Source organism: Dipteris shenzhenensis, chromosome 20 (genome assembly GCF_047967505.1).
Source record: "Dipteris shenzhenensis isolate YYH24624 ecotype China chromosome 20, Dip_SZ_1.0, whole genome shotgun sequence".
NCBI lineage: Eukaryota > Viridiplantae > Streptophyta > Polypodiopsida > Gleicheniales > Dipteridaceae > Dipteris > Dipteris shenzhenensis.
Window position 1 is genome coordinate 53,460,800 of NC_141615.1, and position 18,963 is coordinate 53,479,762.

An 18,963-nucleotide genomic window follows, 5' to 3' on the forward strand; every position below is an offset into this window, starting at 1 on the left:
ATACTCGTTCCTAGATGGGTATAGTGGATACAATCAAATTAGGATGGCTCTAGAAGGCTAACTCAATACAACATTCATCACATCATAAACTCGGAAGTCTACTCACTAAACTATGGAACGTCGAGTTTTAGGAAATTTAATGATGTGAAACCGCATGTGAGCGAAGGGATTGACTCCGAGTAGAAACTATTTAGGAATTTTTGGGCATGGCTTCGATTGACTGCTTTGGAGTTCTCTCCACTATGGATGATCTCACATACTCTGAACTAGATCTAGACCATCCTCGAGCGATGAAAAAGAAGCAAATAATTCCTTTTCTTTGTTTGTTTTAGGTGATGGGTTAGATATGTCGATGTAGAGGTTGATGTGTGCGCAAGAAGTAGATTTGTAACCGAGGCTCAAAAGTGTATGATACTTGTGCAAAAATGTACATGTCATGTGACGATCGCGTAGAGCACAAAAAATCGAGTGTTTTTTCTTTTTAGAGTGCCCTCAAATTCTTCTTGGATTAAGAGATACGCCTTGATCTAGGTGGAGGGGCCAAAAAAAGGTGCAAATGATGAGGTGGCGGGGTGCGTCACATGTAGAGGTGTGCTTGCCAAAGGGGTGTGCAAGTGGAGCCCTGATGAGGTGTCATCTGTGTGCACAAGCAGTGCCTGTGGAGAGGTAAGTGTTCTTGATAGGGCACTGCCACATGGCAGTGCTGATGTGGCAAGACATGTGGCAACGATGATGTGGACTCTGTTGAGCTAGCAAGTTGATTGGACTTGGTATTGTGGCACTTGATGATGTGGCATATTGACATGGCAAGCAGATGCCATGTGGCAGTCAGTGATGATGTGATAGTTGGGTCAGCATGATGACATGGCACTAGTCAAATGACATGGCACAAGATAAGGCTAGGTGGCAGATGGGACTACTAGATGACATGGCACTATAGATGGGGTTGCTACGTGTCAACCTGGTAAGGGTGAGGTGATGTAGCAAGAGGTATCTGCCATGTGTCGTTACATAGAACGTTGGAATCTTTCAAGATTCCACGAAATCCAAAAAAGATTTTGTCGTGGTTGAGATTTTTGTCACGATGGAATTTTGGAGCATAGGCCGCCGCATGAAGCAGCCGGTGCTATGGGAGAGTCGCGGGATAGTCGATGTGCATGTGCCTGTGGCTGTCGCGTGAAGGTCGTCAAGCCTTGTGAGGTGTTGCAGGGCATATTGACTGTGAGCTCCCATCGTGCATCACTTGGAGCCCGTTGGTGGCTAACGGGTTGTTACTCGTTGGCGAAGGCTATTGGAGTTACGTGGTCGGACGTTCGAGGCTAAGTCGTTGGAGGCGACGCTGCATGTGCGCGAGGCTTTGGAGCAGTCCAAGGCCCCGTGGTCGTCCAACTGCCAGGAGTAGCCGGTCGTTGATTGAAGCTTTGAGATGTTGTTAAAGGAGTTGCTGGCGGTGGATATGAAGCTGTGGAGTCGAGCTTTGGCTTGTCAAGAGGTGCAGTTCGTTGTTGAAGAGTCGTTTGGAGCCTTCGTAGGTGCTGCAGTCGGTGTTTGTCCGTTGGAGACCAGATGGCTGTGTAGATCGTCGTCTGGGAGGCGAAGCTGTCTGCTGCTGAAGGAGCTTCTGATTGGCGCTAAGGCTTGGTTGTTGGAGGGCTGCCAGCCGAGGCGATCGTTGGAGAGGTCGTTGCAAAGGAGCAGGCTTGCAGCCTTGGAGTCATGGCTGTCTCATGGCTAGAGAAGCTGCAGGCCTCCAGCTTTTGGAGCTTTTGGAGTAGCGCTCGCAGGTTGTGAAGTCGTGTGGTAGGAGATATAAATCCTGTTGATGCGTTGGAGGCGCCTTCACATCGACTAATTGCTGGCCGACTCACCGCAAAAGTCATGAGACGAGGCCGTGTAGCTTGCTGCCTGTTGTAGGAGTACTGTTTCGGTCGTACGAGTCCTTGAACTCCACCTTGCAACTAAGCTGGAGCTGTAGGGCTTTGTAGCCTCTCAAAAACAAAACTTCTCACTTGAAAAGATTCTAAGTATGGCTATATCTCTCTCTCTCTCGTGTACTTCCTATGTCTCTGAATACTCAAGCAGCATGGAGCAGAATAGAGACTCTCTCTCGTTCTCAATGCAACAGATGTCTCAAGCTTTCTCAATGAGGATCTCTCTCGTTTTCTCTCAATGAACCCTAGAAAGATCTCTTTCTCTCAACTGAAATCTCTCAAGAAGAAAGTGATCTCTCTTAGAAGAAACTCAAATCCCTCAATGAAACCTCACAAAATGAATGGAAATATCTCTCTCAAATGATGGGAAATTTCTCTCAAAGGATGGATGAAGATCTCTCACCAGAAGTGGACTCTCACGGAGAACACTCAAGAACTCTCGATCTCTCGATCTATCACACTCTCTCATGTGGATTGCAATGCCTCAGCGGAAAGAAAGGGAGCTCTGATACCATCTTCAACCTATTAACCACGGACACCCAAAAAAAAAAAGAGAGGACACGTGGCAGCTTGGAGGAGGAGAGCCTGCCATGTGTCACAAAGAAAGAGCTCCTGGATGGAGGCTTGGAGGGGGGAGGAGGTGGAAAGACACGAGGCAGCTTTAGGGGCAAGGAGGAGATAGAAGGTCAATGGAATGAAGGAGATGGAAGGCCACCTTCGTGAGGAAGGAGGAGATAGAAGGTTAATCTCTCTATTCTTTAAGGAGAGGTTCTCAAATGGAGCAATTCTAGAGGTTCGGGAGGAGGAAGAGGGAGCTTCGGAGTGGTTCGGGGAAGGTAGGCGGAGGTTCGGAGTCAGTGTTCCATGCGGCACGGAATACTGACATGTGGCAGACATCTAGCCCAGGCATACAGTCAGAGGTGCGCATACCTACAGTCAAAGGCTTTACGTTGATGTGGCGCTACGTGCGAGACTGTGAGAGTGATGATGATCATGACTAAGACGACGTCACAACAAATGCGCAGAGACCCAGAGGCTCACACAAGAGACTGCACACTGTGCAGTCACAACAAATGCGCAGAGATCTAGAGGGTGCCGGAGCCAAAGAGCAGACTCAGCGGACGGCAGAGGTGTGCGTGTAGGGTTGGAGCTGCGTGTATGGGGGCAGAGGTAGCAAATGCGAGGATGATTGCGGTGGACACGTGGTGACCAGTGCATATATATTATATTATAAAATATATTGTATATAATATAATATAATATAATATAATATATATATATATAGATAGATGGATAGAGAGAGAGCAAGAGAGAGAGAGAGAGAGAGAGAGAGAGAGAGAGAGAGAGGTGGGCAACAAGGCAATAAGGCATTTTTAAAATAAATTTATTGATGTTTTTAAATTTGAACTATGACAATGAAGTATGCGGTGCATTGTGAGGGCTCTAAAAGATGGGCTAAAACTACTCCACATGTAATAAGAGGGGCTAAGATAGAAGGTCGATAATGCACAGATTGTAGAATGGTCGCATTGCCACATCAATGTGCCATGTGTCACCAAGTTAGAGAGAGAGAGAGAGAGAGAGAGAGAGAGAGAGAGATGAGCAATGACTTAGATCCCTTTTGAAAATCACCCAAACATTATTGAAATAGTGAGATTTATAAATAAAAACTACTATTTCATTCCTAGGCAACCTAAGATCCCACCTTGAGACCCGGTGGAGCAGGTCTCTAACTCGTCATAGACGGGTAATGCAACGAGAGGGGGGGGGAGGGGGAGGGGGAGAGAGAGGAGAGAGGAGAGAAAGGAGAGAGAGGAGAGAGAGAGAGAGAGAGAGAGAGAGAGAGAGAGAGAGAGAGAGAGAGAGAGAGAGAGAGAGAGAGAGGAGCATATATATATATATAGATAATATATATTATAATAATATATGAATTATATGATATATAATATAATATATATATAATATTATAATAAAGAGAGTAGAGAGAAGAGCGAGAGAGAGGAGAGGATAGAGAGAGATAGAGATAGATAGATAGAGATAGAGATAGAGATAGATAGATAGATAGAGAGAGAGAGAGAGAGAGAGAGAGAGAGAGAGAGAGAGAGAGAGAGAGAGAGAATACAATATAGTCCATATTTATTATAATATATAATATGTATATCTTTATATATATAATATTATTTATATAATATATAGATATATAATTCCTCAAAGGGAGAGGAAGGGGAGGGAGAGGGGAGAGGAGAGCGAGCAGGGAGGAGAGAGGGAGAGGTTGGAGAGGAGTGAGGAGAGGTTGGAGGGGAGTGAGGAGAGGCTGAGCGGAATGAAGCTTAATCGCGAGCGACGAGAGGTTGATAGAAATAATTTGAGTCCTTTGAGATGAGAAGCAACGAAGTGATTAATTATCACCTTGAGACCCAGCGGAGCGGGTCTCTTACCCATTCGTAGATAGGTCAGGCTACTCATGAACAACTATAGAGAGAGGAGAGGAGAAGAGTGGAGAGCAGGAGAGAGGGCATAGCTAGAGAGCACACTACAAATGACTAACTGTACACTAGATTTAGTTGAAAATGTAGAATATATACAAAGCCCTTAGGGATAGGGTTCGGGTTTCTAACCCTTTACTTTATAGCACTCTATGTGTTAGTGCTATGCACAACATTGAACATATGATGTTGAGATAGTTCCTCAATAGGAGTGGCAAGAGGCTCGCTATCTATGGATGTCGATTCGGGACTCATGAACTCTTCCCAAAATGGCAGTCTTGGCTGAAGCTGGGGGACTGGAGGCCCATAACAAAACAACTTGTACAAGACTATCGCCAAGGCGCTGGCGATGCACATTCGGGAAGTATGCACTACAGTGATTAACAAGGAACAGACGGGCTTTGTCATGGGGAGAGATTTTTACAAAAATATATCCTAAATATTGGGATAGCTCTAGATCATGCGTGTGCCTAGGCTCAAAAGGTGATCATGTTTGGCATAGACCTCGACAAGGCCTATGATAGAATGAGGTGGGACTTCATTTGGGGATGCTTGAGCGCCTGGGGTTTGGTTCAGGGTTTGTGAAGCTGATCAAATGCTTGTTTGGGAATTCCAGCGCGGTGCTGTGCATTAATGGGGGTGGGGCAGTCGAGCGTTTCAAGCTCATGAGATCCGTCCGACAAGGTTGACTGTTGGCACCATTGCTATTCGCGCTTTGCACTATGCCTCTTCTGGCTATGATAAAGAAACAGGTCTGTGCAGGGTCTCCCCTCAAGGAGCCAATTTTGCAATCAGCTATTCGTCGATGATACAGTGTCCTTCACTCAGGAAGATCAAGAATGTGTCTCTCGCCTCCTACCATCATCGAGGATTTTTGCAGAGCATCTGGATAGCTGGTCGAAGACTTTCACCATCAGTTCAAGCCTTGACCCAGCTGCCCCATGGATGAAGGACCTAGGGGTGCAGATTATTCAGAGAGGGGAGGAAATTAGATACCTTCGAGCCCCGATAGGTATGGCAGTGACCTTGCTCTAGCACTTCGAGTGGTTCAAGGACAGAGTGAAGGCCAAACTTTGTGCATGGAATGGGATCCGTCTGGGTTGAAACGTGCGGTGCCTTGTGGTCCAACACATCTTGGCAGCTTCGATCACTTACGTGCCCTCGATTTGGCACTTTAAAAAAATGAAGTGGTTGGAAATTGAAGCGTTGTTTAGAGGATTCCTATCGGCCGAGAAGGGAGGGAGGAGGAGAATGCACTATGTTCCTTGGGAGCCCTAGAGAGCTCGAAAATTACAAGGCGGTATATATATAGGTCTACCAAATGTAAGATTGAGAACGTCACAGTAATCGGCTAAGTTCATCTACAGATGGCTGAACAAAGGTGTAAGCGGCACAGCTCGCTTGAACAAGAGGTGGGATATGAGACATAGCTCGGCCTAGTGGAGGGCGAGATTGCGGGACATGGAAGGGTTGCGCTATTGGAAAGGCAAAATTCTTGCTATGGAAGGTGATGAATTAGTGGATGCCAGTTAGGAGCAAACTGGTAAAAAGAATCCAACTCAATCCTGCGTGTGCACTTTGCGGCAAGCAGTTGTGCCAGCTGGTAAGAGAGATTTGGAGGAAAATTGAGCAAGTTAGGCAAAGTGCGAGGCTGATGGATAGATTTCATTGGGCTCCCATTGGGCGATGCCTCTGCTCGAGGGCACGTGGAGGCTCCCCTCAACCTTGGCAACCTCATGGCCATACACAAGGGCAGCCGCCCTGATCAACATTTGGAAGTCAGAAATCGCTTGGTTTTTCAACACTAAGTTCAACTTGGGTTTAGAGTCCCACTGATTCTTGCGCTTGTTAAGTCTTACCTCCAAGATTTTGGTAGGCGGTGGTCAGCCTAGTCGTTTAGAGTAATCCATTATCCAAGCTGCACTTAGCGTAGGAGTTTAATTAAATAAAAAAACTAGTGAGCAAATATATCCACCTATTCGCATATCCACCTATTTTGCATTAATAAATTCGTGTATCGTGGTCCCTCCTCATTCATTCTCAAATAACCTAAGGCCAATTTTAATTAATTTGGCCTTCTCAGCCAGTCAGCCCTGCCTCTCCCTCCCCCGCGTCCCCATCCGTCGATGCCTGTCCCTCCCTCGCCTCTCATCCCCGCTCCCTTCCTCCCTCCACTCCATCCTACTCCCCTCCCTCGACAGCAACGACGACTGCCATAATGAACATCTTGGCCGCTGCCTCGGCATCTGGACGGGCGATGATAGGAGATTGATCTTCGTGTTTGGGGGGTGGATGGTGGTGGCAGGGGGTATACAGGTACGGGGTTGCTGGCTTGTGTAGCTGTGGGGGTGATCATCATTGCTAGGCTAAGCTCCTCTTCGTCCTCTTCATTCGGACTCTCCCTCCTGCTTCTCACTTATCCTCTCCCCCCTCTATATCGGCTCCTGATGCACCTTGGAATGTTCTCGAACGGAAGCTTCAGAGCCCACGCGCACTGCCTAAATGAATCGCATGAATCATCCATACGTTAATTGACCAAGGTAGCCCCCCGCCACACAAACAAATTAATTAATAGCCCGTTTTTCTAGCTGGGGCCCGGGGGCCCTATTATGCAAGCATTAAAGTAGTATATTCGCTGTACGACGCTGATTGAGGATGATTTTGCAGGAGATTAGCTAGTTGGAATTTGGAAAGTAAATTTGAGGGAATAGGGTGTTTGACCAAGGTTGGGGATTGTGAGAGTATAGCAAGCATGGCGGGGATCCATCATTGGGGACCCCCTGCGGGAAAAAGAGAGAGATTTGCGGAGCGGTGGTGGTCCCTCTCTCCAGTTGAATCTTTTCCACGCTGAAGGAGGAGGAGGAGGCGGCTTTGGGTCAGCAGGCCAGAGGAAGAGGGCGACACATGGTGTGAGGAAACGTAGGAGTGAAGTAGCGATGGCTAGAAGTACTGAAGACGAAGTGGGTTGTCTGTGGCGGCTGGACTGGGTAGAGCATGCGGGCTTTCAAGCAAATCTTCGACATAGAGAATGGGATTCAGAGGCTTGCAGACTATACATGGAGGTCACAAGAGGGTAGGCTAAAATGCTCCGGCCATTTCTAGGAATGCGCAAAGAAGGGTTGTGCGATGGCCAACAGTGGGAGCGACACTGCGGCAGCGATTAACAGAGTAGCGGCTGCCATTAGCTCAACGGATCCTCGTCATCGCGTTCCCGAGGAGGTGCGCATGACTACCGTGGTTGCGATCTATTTCCCTCGATGTCTTGCAGAGTCGGTTGATTGCGGAAATATTCCCTTCCTCATCGTATGCTGCGTTACATTATCCGCCACCACGAAAATGTAGTGTGAAATGTTTGTTGGAACTCAATTTGACATCCCAGTAGTAAGAGTATTTTGTCAAGAGATCTTGATTTTTTTCTAACGCATGTCTGTTTAATTTCATAGGAGTTGGAAATGTTTGTTGGAACTCAATTTGGCCTCCCAGTAGGGAGTCTCTTTTGTCAATAGATCTTGATTATTGTCTAACTCATGTCTGCGTTTAATCTCAGAGGAGCCGGAAAGGTTATTGGAGCAGATTCTGGTGTTTTGGAGCACAAAAGCGAGGCAAACAGATTGTGCCTGCATTAAACGCAGATGGAGCAGCAGCTTCATCAGGGGGATGGGGAACGGTTGGGCCTGCTCAAGCGGGTCTTTCACTAGCTCCCCCATCTTCCCCTGCCTCTCTTATCAATTCATCTGTTCAGTCTCCTGCAAGTTTCACTCTCCCATTATCTGCTGCCTCAGAAGGCATGTTTTCTCCTGGACCTGCCAATATGATGTTTACAATTGGGCCCTATGCACATGAAACACAGCTTGTCTCCCCGCCAGTCTTCTCCACATTTACCACAGAGCCTTCTACTGCATCTTTGACCCCTCCCCCTGAACTTGCACATTTGACAACACCTTCTTCTCCTGACGTTCCTTTTGCTCAGTTGCTTGCTTCGTCTCTTGAGGCAAAATCTGTTATGCGACAGAAAAAGTCACCAGGTTCTTCTTTTTCACTTGCCTCTCCTGGTGAGGTTGCAGCAGGTGATCTCAGAGCTTCATGAAACTCGTGTTGATCATTTAATATCCCCTGCCTCAGGTTTTCCTGGTTCAGGTACATGCTCTCCTCTACCAGATATAGAGCTCAATTTTATATCCCATGCCTCTGGGTTTCCTGGTTCAGGTACATCCTCTCCTCTGCCAGATATAGAGTTCAATTTAATATCCCCTGCCTCAGGTTTTACTGGTTCAGGTACATCCTCTGCTCTGCCAGATATAGAATTCAGTGCACAATTAAGTGTGCAATCAGGTGCATCCATCACCACGTTTCCCCTTAATTCACCAGAGTCTTCAGACTATGGGTCTCGGAAAACTTTGTTCTTAGATGAATTCAATGGGACAAGCTGTGAAAGAGATGTGGATGTGAATTTCAGGAGTGATATAGGGTTGCAGGGGTCGACATGTAGTAACAGTTTTTCACTTACCATTGAGACGTTGCAATACAGGGATGCCAGCCCCTCAGTTAATGTTCCTTTGTCCAAAAATGAAAGAGAGGCAGAAAGGCCCATGATTACAGAACTTGATGAGGTTCCTTCTTATAGACCCTGTGAGCCATCTTCTGCTGATTCTGAGGATGTTTGTGGAAAACTTGCAAGCGAAGAAATCTTGACAACATGTTTAACAAAGGCAGTATTGAAGAGAGAGGATACAGGTTTAGAAAACTGGCTACATTTGACTGGACTTCCAAGTGAGGAGAGGCGAACCTTACAGCTGAAGGAATTTCAAATGTTACTGCTGCTCATTTTGAAGGTTTGTCAAAATCATCAATATCTCCTCAGACTAGCAAGGAATGTGGTTTGAAACAGCATCACAGAACACAATTTGAAGAGGAAAAGCAAGATTTCTGCACTGGGCTCCAAGAGTTCCACCAAAAGCCAGATGTGCAACTGCAAAATGGCTTTAAAAACTATGTTCTAAATGTTGAAGCAGTTGGTTGCCGGAGATGTGGAGAGGTGACTGTTAAATGCAATGAACTCTCCACTGCCTTTGAACTCACAGTGCGCCCTGACAGCAATTTCAAAAACCTTCCTCAGTGGACACATCTTTAAGTTATAGGGTATACATGACTCTGAAATGTAGTGCATTTTCCACAGCTTGGCAGCATTTTCGAAACCTTCCTCAGTGAATATATCCAGTAGCGACAGGATTTCAAATCCTATCTTTATTCCCCACCCCCTTCCCACCTTCTCACCCCCCAAAAAAGAAGAGATCTAACAGGAGTTGCTGCTCTCCCCCGTGTAAAGGTCTGTGCTGTGCTTTGTCTGGTTAACAATTGGATTCTTGCCCTTACATTTCTCATGGTGTTTAAACTTGATTTAATATTACAGAAACGAGTACAACATGCTGGCCTATTGAGATTCTAGGAAATCGGTGTATAAACTTACATTTAAACTTGATTTAATATTACGGAAACGAGTACGACATGCTGGGCTATTGAGATTGTAAGAAATCGGTGATCAATGGTTTGAGGATTTGGGTTTACTTGTTTAATCGATTATAATTATTAGAACCTTTGTCCTCCTGTTTCCAGGTGGTTTCTGCCATTGTTTTTTGAAGCCTTATGTGCTTTACATGTCATCTGTAAGAAGGCAGGTTTCATTGCTGAATGTGACTACAATTTATGCGAGTTTATGTTTTGTGTGAAGGTTTTCATGGATACCTTGTCTTCAATATGTGGATTTTGTACTTAGTAAGTTATAGGCAATGAAATGAGTGTGAGAAGCTAGTTCTCTTCTGTTGGCAAGTTAAATAGAAGGATTTCAACCTTTCTGCCTTTGATACACGCACGTACATGTACCCACATGCACGCGCACGCACACACATATGTGTGTGTGTGTGTGTATGTGTGTGTGTGAGAGAGAGAGAGAGAGAGAGAGAGAGAGATGTATTTACGTCTTCGGAAGGCCTTGTGGGCCTATGAGACAAAAGCACAATCACAGGTGACTCATACAAGCCGCTATGGGCTGAGGCAAGGGGTTTGCTAAGACCCCTGCAGGTACTAAGGGAAACTCAAAGAAAATCAAAACTTAGAAACAATATATATGGGGACTCAGATACTCAGAAGGCATATCTAGGTGCCATGGTGGCTCTCCTGTGAGATGCAAGGAATCAGGATATCTCAAAGCTGTGTCTGTTTTGTCGACTCGCATAATGGGGGGTGGGGCGTGGTTTCCGAGATGCCTGTATCCGACGTGCCATGTCGCGAGTGACCCCTTGACTCTGGTGGTTGCCTTGGAGAAAGGCTGTGATAGGTTGGGCCTCCATGGTGCGTGGCCTAGCTACTCTCTGCTATGCCGCTTCATGTCGTCTCCTCCCACCAGTCCATTCTTCCCTCATCTCATCTATCTCCTCAATTCCGCTGTGTCCTAGGGCTGAGTCAAAGGCATAGATATCCATGACATGTCTCTGGGCTGCATCTGTCTCTGGCTTCGGTAGGATCAAGCGAGAGAGTGGTCCCAACTCGAGTCCCTCCTGGTATAGGCAGTCGTACAATCCTCGAATCTCATAGTATGCCGGACATATGCATAGAGAGTGCTCCTCTGTCTCCACCTCTCCTCGTGTGCAAAGCTTGCATGTCTGTTGCTGTAGTAGTGTGTGGACAAAGCATTCAGAAGATGTAAAATTCAACAGCAATGAAGCTAAAACTGTTTGTGAGACGCAGGATCTAAAGGTCAACCTTGGTGAAACTAAGTTCATGATCTTAACTTTTTTCAAGCGAGCTCCTGCAAACGCCCCCCCTCCCCCGCTCCCGTCTACCCCCCCTCGCGCTGCGCGGCCCCTCCCTCCCCTCCCTTTGTTGTCGCCTCCCGCCGCGCCCCTCCGTCCCCCTCTCCTCCCTCTCCGCCCGTCGTCCCCCCCGTTCCGCTCCTCCCCTCTCCGCTCTCTGTTCGCTCCCCGCCTCCCCCTCCTCGCGTTGCGCTACCACCCCCCCGCCCCCTCCTCCCCCCGTGCTGCGGCGCAACGCTGGCCTCCCTCCCTCCCCCTCCTTCCTCGCCTCTCCTCCCCGCCCCCTCTCGTGTGACGTTGCCACACCCCCTTAATTTCCCTCCTCTTTCCCGCGCTGCACTGCGCTGCCCCCCCCTCTCTCCTCCTTCCTTCCCCTCCGCCACCCGCTCCCTCTTCACCACCTCCCCCCCTGCTTCCCCGTATCTCTCCATCCCTCCCTCTTTCCTCCCCCGCCTCCGTACCACTCCCCCCCCCCTCCGTCTCTGCTGTTTCCTTCTCATTCCTCCGCCTTTGGAGCGTTTGCAGTTTGTTGGTGCGGTATGGCGGCCAAGAGCCCGGAACCGGTGGCCCAGACGGACCCCCTCTCTCCATCAGCCTACAGCGTAACACTGACAGAGCATCAGGTCTCCTTGGTGAAGCAGGCCGCTACGGATTTCTCCCAGACATCCGTTTATGGGAGAGTCATTGGCTACTCCCCTTCACGAGCAGACATTAGGGACTGGCTGCAGTCCACCCTCTACCTTGAGGACATCCACATTGAGGAGGTTGCACTCATGGGACGTGGTATCTTCTGGCTCAAGCTCTCCTCAGCACAGGCTGCGAGCAATATGGTCAGGCGATCCCCTACTTCTGTGGGTGGGAAGATCATCCTTATGGTCCCATGGTATAGGGGTTTCAGTGTTGCGGACTTCGATGCCCGCTTTCGCATTTCTCGCCATCCAGTTACCCTCATTTTCCCAGGCCTCGCAACCGAGCTTCGCCCGATCATCAAGGACTTGGGGGTGCACTTTGGCTGGCCCATGCATGACACCTTCATTGATGCGACGGCAGCCCAAGGGGTGCCATGTGTCAAAGTGGCAGTCCTAGATCCGCAGAGTATTTTCTCGGAGTTTGAGATCGAGACGGACACAGGTGTGGTGACGCAGCACATTATGGTCACTGGTCGCCCAAATCAGTGTCTGAGATGCCACGGCTTCGGGCACCAGGCGCGCTTCTGCCCTCGCTTCACGAGGACAGAACCTCAGAAGGCCCCCATCCAGGCAACTCAGGATCCCTCCCACCAGGCATCGTCACCCCCTCCCGAAGGGGAAGGCTGGACTGAGGTCAAAAGAAAACGGAAAGGAAACAAAGCAAGACCAAAAAAGCCTTCCCATCTACAGCAAGAGCCCCTCCCTGTGGTCACCAATCAGCAGCAGCCCGGTAAGGGGAAGGAGAAAGGGAAGGAGAAGATCAGCCAGCCTCCCCCTCATCCTTCACCCCGCCCTCCCTCCCCTCCCCCCTCCTCCTCGGTCCCCCTATCTCCACCCCCTCCAAGATCCCCCCCAGCACTGGTGGTTTCCGCTCCCTCCTCTTCCTCGAGCATGATCCAGAGGGAACCCCCCTCTCCGTCTACGCCATCTGCAGACCCGAAGCCAGCACAGACCTCCCCCGCGCCTATCCCTCCTGGCCCGGCGGAGGGGAGAGGCCCTTCCCCGCAGAAGGCCAGCACCACTCCAGCTTGTTCGACAGCCAGCACTCCTCTCTCTGGTTCAGACTCCTCATCCTCGTCCCCACATCCAAGGGCTGCTCCTAGAGCTCTACCTTTGGAGTTTTACCGAGCAGGACCTTGGGATTATTTGGATGCAGCAGCAGGTATTGGCTCCTTCCCTGCATGCCTAGACATCAGCATCTTCTTCCTCCGTAAGGGGGCGGAGGGTAAGGTGTTCGTCCTTGCCCCCCACGATGGACCTAGCTATTCCTTCACTATCACCAGTGACGGGAATGAGCAATGGACGAATGAAAATGTTTGGGAGACGAGTCCCAGGAGCAGGTGCAGGACTGGATCGGTAGCAGAGCAGTGGAGCTTCTTCAGCAGCAGTGGAAGGAGGGTGACGTTCGTTTGAGATGGCGCCACAGCGCCAAACGATTTCACCTTTTGGTCATTATTCGACCGCCTCTGGAGTGGGTCTACACGGAAGGGCTCCGCCCGTGGAGGACCTCAGAGGTAGCGGGCTTCTATAGTATTTCCCTGGCAGAGGCGTCGAGCTGGTTACAGAGAGCTTACCACCATGGGACGAAGGGCCTCTCCCCTCTGTTGAAGGTTTTAGAGGATGGGTCCGATGATCGATCCGGCCTCTCCTTCGAAACCCTCACAGAAGCGCCTTCGTTTGCACACTGGACATCCTCCGACCACCTCAACTTCGACCGCAAGCAGACAGCTGTTTGTGGCCCATCTCCCCTCTTCATGAGCATATGCATTATCTCTTGGAACGTCAACAGGTTCCACTCATCAGGAACCCGCGGCCCCAGGAAGATGGTGCTTAGACAGGAGCTCGAGCCAGCCTTGGTGGGAAGGGTAGATGTGCTCCTATTACAGGAACACAAGCTTTCGGCTTCTCAGACCAGTAATTGTGGGAAGGTCCTCACAGGACACTCCCACACCTACTGGGAACCTTCGATTGGCGAGCAGGGGAGGAGCGGGGGTGTCTGTACCTCCATCGACGCTTCTCTAGTTCAGCATGTGTGTGGTTTTGGCACCCTGATCCCAGGACGAGCGCTTTGGGTGGGCTTGAATATTGAGGGATCCCGTATCAGCATCCTCAATATCTATGCCCCGACCGACCTCAGACAGAGAGCCGCTTTTTGGAGCTCTTTGATAGACTTATTGCCAGAGATGGATTCTTGGATTGTAGGAGGGGACTTCAATAACCTTGAGACCTTAGAGGATCAGCAGGGACGGGGCCCAGAGTTCCTCGGTATAGCTCAGGCGGAGCAGGCAGATTGGGACTCCTTGTTCGCAGTGGGAGGTCGGGACAGCTGGAGGGAGCCCTCCTTTCGCAGATGGACAGGAAGTCTGGACTTCTCTTGGGGTTACAGGAGGGAGGGAGGCAGACTTCTGGAGCGGTTGGACGGTTTCTATGTCAGCGATTGGGCGCTTGGCAGAGGTGGAGAGTCAGGATTGGTTCCAGGGACGACACTCTCTAACCATGCCCCAGTCATCCTCGTCCTGGACTCAGCCTCTCACTCCTCACCTCCACGCTCATGCTGGATCCCAGACTCCATCTACTCCAGAGCAGCGGTTCGTAGCAGGATACTGGACCTGTGGGAGCAGGATTGGGACCCCATGGGGGATATGGTAGCACAGGTAGCTCAGGCGCTTGCCGAGTCTAGTCTCATCTGTCAGCAGGAGGCGATTCAGGTCAGGCAGCAGTGGTGGGCAAAGGAGAGGGGTCTCAGACGAGATCTCACCTCGATACAGCAGATGCATCAGTCTTCTCCAGGCTCTGAGGAGCTCAGATGGCAGGAGGTTCGAGCCCGAGCCATGCTAGAGGAGATCACCCAGCGACGCTCAGGGTTCTCGTTTCATGCTTCCAAGTCCTTCTGGGCTAGGAAAGGCGACAGGATGTGCAGAGAGTTCTTCAGGACTCATGGCCAGAGGTTAGCAGGGGAACAGCTCCGACCAGGTTTCCCCTAGTTGCTGAGAGGAGATAAACAGACACTGGAGCAGCCAGGTGACAGATGATACAGGTCGCCAGCTTGGAGAGAGATCCCATATGCCTTGGGCGATCTGGGCGCGTGGGCCCGCGCGCTCGCTTCGGGTTTGGAGGGACGTCTACAGCCAGCTGAGCCCAGGCGAGTTGGCAGCAGCAGTAGGTATGGCACGTGGGATCTAGGCTCGGCGAGCGGAGATCGGTTGTGTACTCACAAGAAGGGTTTCTCATTTCATTAATCATAGACTTATCACTTTGTGTTTGGATTGTGTTTATCCACCTGACGAATGGTAGTGCCTGCAAATATGGAATGAACTTGATTGTGTTTATTCATCTCACGATTGGTAGTGCCTGCAAATGTGGAAAAAATTCATTGTGTTAGGGCACTAGGCACTCGTTTTAGTAGGATATGTAGGATATGTTTATGGGACAGTGATTAGCATATAGGTTTTCCATTGAGTGCTTGGAGGGTGTTGGGATGTGATCGAGTGATGGTCAGTAACCCTTGAGAGGGTTCATTGTTGCAAATGAGATTGGGAATGGGATCCTTGACTGAACTAGGTTTGTTATTACAAGTACAAATGGTGCTTGGGGTTTCTCTCAATTTGCCTTGAAGGAACTAGGAAGTTTGAGGATCCATGAGGATGGGCTTAGCACCGTTTAGTACACCTGCACTCAATTGTTTTGTCCCTAGTGATATGGATTTTGCATAGTTCATTTTCTTTTGCAGTGGTGTTAGCATGGGTGGTATGCACTAATAAATTCTAATTGGGCATTATGGCACATATATCCTTGAGTTATATTGATGAGTGCCTATACATATGTTTGCGCGTGAGCTGGAAGGGGTATTGATTTGCCTAGAGTGAGCTTTAGACAATTTTTGGTGGAGAAAATGCTGATGAGTGAGGAAGGGAATGACTAATTTTAGTGTAATTGTTACTTGATTGATATGATTATTTCTATGGGTATTTATCCTCATGAGGTTCCTAACCTGCCTAAGGGGTTACTTTTAATAATGCCTTGTGAGAAGCCATACACATTGCTTACATTTGCACTTACGAGATGGAGCCTTGGTCTCACACGCACACGCATAGAGAGAGAGAGAGAGAGAGAGAGAGAGAGAGAGAGAGAGAGAGAGAGAGAGAGAGGAGGGAGGGAGGGAGGGAGGGAGGGAGGGAGGGAGGGAGGGAGAGAGAGAGAGAGAGAGAGAGAGAGAGAGAGAGAGAGAGAAGGTTGGGGTGTAAGGAAATGGTGCTCAAATGAAGACATAAGAAGGCACTGGATATGATAAGTGAAGTACCAGCCTTATATAGGTTGAGCGCACACACACATGCACCAAGTGTATATGGGATAACTCCCAGAGTGACACATGGCACTTACACATGACTCACACACATGAACTAGTACTACACACCAACACATCACATCACCACACTCTTTGGCTATGATATCTCCAACATGCTTTAGGCTTGCTAGTTTTCTCATTGATTGCAACTAATTCTTCAGCATACATTACAAGAAACAACTACTTCTTGCACATATTAGACTTCTCCTTTCAAGAACGAACATGAAAAGAGAGAATTTTTGTTTCCCTTGCCAATCTTGCCAACATTTAGTCCTGCTATGCATTCCTAGCAAAAACCTCTTAAGGTTTCCTTGCCAATAGTGACGTTTCCTTTAAAAGCACGAGGTAGCCATATAGTAGGAGATTGCAACCTCTACAAGCTCCTAGATTTGTCAAATTTAGGCTATCTTATGGGATGCTTATGGTCAGTTTAGCTCTGGTTTTTGTTAGTGGATGGATTGGTTAAGTGGCAATTAGCCACATGTTTGGACCTTCTTTTTTGTCACCCTCTCCTAACTTCTCCATGATTCCCTTTGGTTCTTGGAAGTCAACATAGGGATCCTAAATCTCTTTTCTTTATGGTATTTGGAGTTCTTCCACTAGGGTACCTCTTGGGTCCCTCTAGCTCTAGAGGGCCAGAGGTTGTTGAACACAGCAATGGGATGAAGAATTACTGGTGGTTGGTGGTGCATAAGATATGGCTGTGAGAAGACAGTGTGATAGACGTAGGTGGTAGTGATAATGCTCCCATACTTGCACCTGACGTAGCCATGCAATCAAAGCGATTGAGACAAGCTTTAAGGAGTGCTAGAGAGATGCATAGATCATGCCTAGAGCCTAAGGATAGCTTTAAACATTAAAATAGTAATGTATTCCATTCAAAATGGAAAAATGGTAACCTATCAAGAACAACAAAAACCCTGACAACCTACTATAGAAGAAGTTGGAGCATGCCCCGAACACTTGCAAATAAAGAAGCTACCTATCCCTTTCCAATGTGTCGATGGGAAAGGTGAAAGCCCTCCAGTGTCACAACAAACCACCTACATCTAGAACCATGCAAGGGGGTGTCAGTATATGGGGATATAAGAGCAAACTAGAATAATCTGAGCTGGTAGATACATACCCAACATGCTCAACATGCAAGGTAAAGTGCCTCAATGTTAAGCACTTCAAGTTCTCCCTCCAACTAGAGTTCACACAAAGATCACATAGAAAGACTTTGAGGAATTCTCTAAGATATTTCTTAAAAGCGTTGCTCAGTAGCCTCTAGAATGTTGAGTTGATTAGGTGGGTCTATGAGGACGTAATTATATCTTGAAAACCCGTCAAGGAAGCTGTACATTTTCTTTCTTACCACCCTCTTGAGCACCTGTTTTGTATATGACAATGGGTAGTGAATATAATTCAACTTCTCCCATGTAATTAGTCATGACATTTACTTAACTTAAGACATGTGTAAAGTTGTATACCCATCCAACAATTCAAAATTGGTAATGGTCCATTAATGGGATTTTATTGCATATATGCACCATGCAATGTAAACTAAAGTCTAGCCTAGAAGAGCGGTACAACCTAGATTATGTTGCAGATGGTAGTACCACAAGACCCTACCGACTTGATCAAAGGAAAGACTCTTCTTCTCCATGACTGTGATTGGTATGCTCAATGTTTAAAGAGTAGGGAGAAAAATTGGCATTTTGGCATATGATCCGTAATATACCAAGAGGTATAAAGGGTATATAGGGCACCCCGTAGTCTTACTTCGAGTAAGCCCAACCATAGACCCCTTCTTCTCTCCCTCTCCTCCTCCCTCCATTCTTCCTCTCCCTTCTCTTCTCCCCCTCCCCCTTTCCTTCTTCGCCTTCCTCTTCTTCGACAATGTTGTCAATGTACCTCAATCAAGGGACTCCTTGATTGCAATCAAGGAGTTTGCTTGATTGCAATCTAGCAATACCTTGATAGAGATACATTCACAAATTTTTTGGAGAAGAAGGATGGGAAGGTGGAGACTTGGATTTCAGGAAATCTAGATAAACCTTCCCAAGAAGAAAAGTGTACCAACTCTCTTGTGGATGATAATTCTTCAAAACACGTATTTTATTAATTTGGGACTAGTGCACTCTCCAAATTCATTTTGATAAGTAATTTTGAATAAAAAAAAATAAAAATGAAACTCCCTTATAAACAAATTAAAGCAAAAAACCTAGCTAATTTTGTAAGTTTTTTAAAGCAGATAAAAATTATGAAATTTAACGCAACGTCTTATAGAGACTTGAAAAGGTAAATTGAAAAGTAAGAAAAATTTGGAAGTTTTTTAAAGCGAATGTAACTAAGATTATAATAAAGCGAATGTAACTAAGATTATAAGAGGACGTGATGACATTACATGGGATTGATTTACCCCATGAGAGTCCTCTAAAATCTCCAAGACTTAGTAATGGTGTCAATAAATACCTTTTAAAGTTTCAAAACGCAAAAATTTCCAAGACTTAATAATGGTGCCAATAAGCAACTTTTAGATTTTTTAGAAGGAACGGTCGTAAAATATCTACGGAATTTATAATGGTGCCAACAAACACTATGCAATAGCTCATTTTTAAAGATGCGGTGATGGCGATTGAAGCATAATTGATTGATATGGTAGTGCAGGTGTGGTTCTTTGACAGTCGATCATTGGTGGATATGGTGGTCTGAGGGTGC

At 47.7% G+C, this 18,963-nt stretch overlaps 1 protein-coding gene across 1 annotated transcript; it reads left to right on the top strand.

The window, feature by feature from the left end:
* The first annotated feature begins 6,533 nt into the window (after window positions 1-6,533).
* LOC147889843 (uncharacterized protein At1g76660-like) lies at window positions 6,534-9,850 on the top strand. Its single transcript, XM_087391878.1, has 3 exons — window positions 6,534-6,957; window positions 7,085-7,636; window positions 7,965-9,850. The coding sequence occupies exons 2-3, from the start codon at window positions 7,544-7,546 to the stop codon at window positions 8,502-8,504; spliced, it is 633 nt and encodes a 210-aa protein (XP_087248004.1). The 5' UTR covers window positions 6,534-6,957; window positions 7,085-7,543; the 3' UTR covers window positions 8,505-9,850.
* The last annotated feature ends 9,113 nt before the right edge of the window (window positions 9,851-18,963 follow it).

Coding starts and splice junctions, on each gene's coding strand:
- LOC147889843 (XM_087391878.1), top strand. CDS start 7,544: ATGGCCAACAGTGGGAGCGACACTGCGGCAGCGATTAACAGAGTAGCG. Junction 7,637..7,964: donor GTCATCGCGTTCCCGAGGAG/GTGCGCATGACT, acceptor GTTTAATCTCAG/AGGAGCCGGAAAGGTTATTG.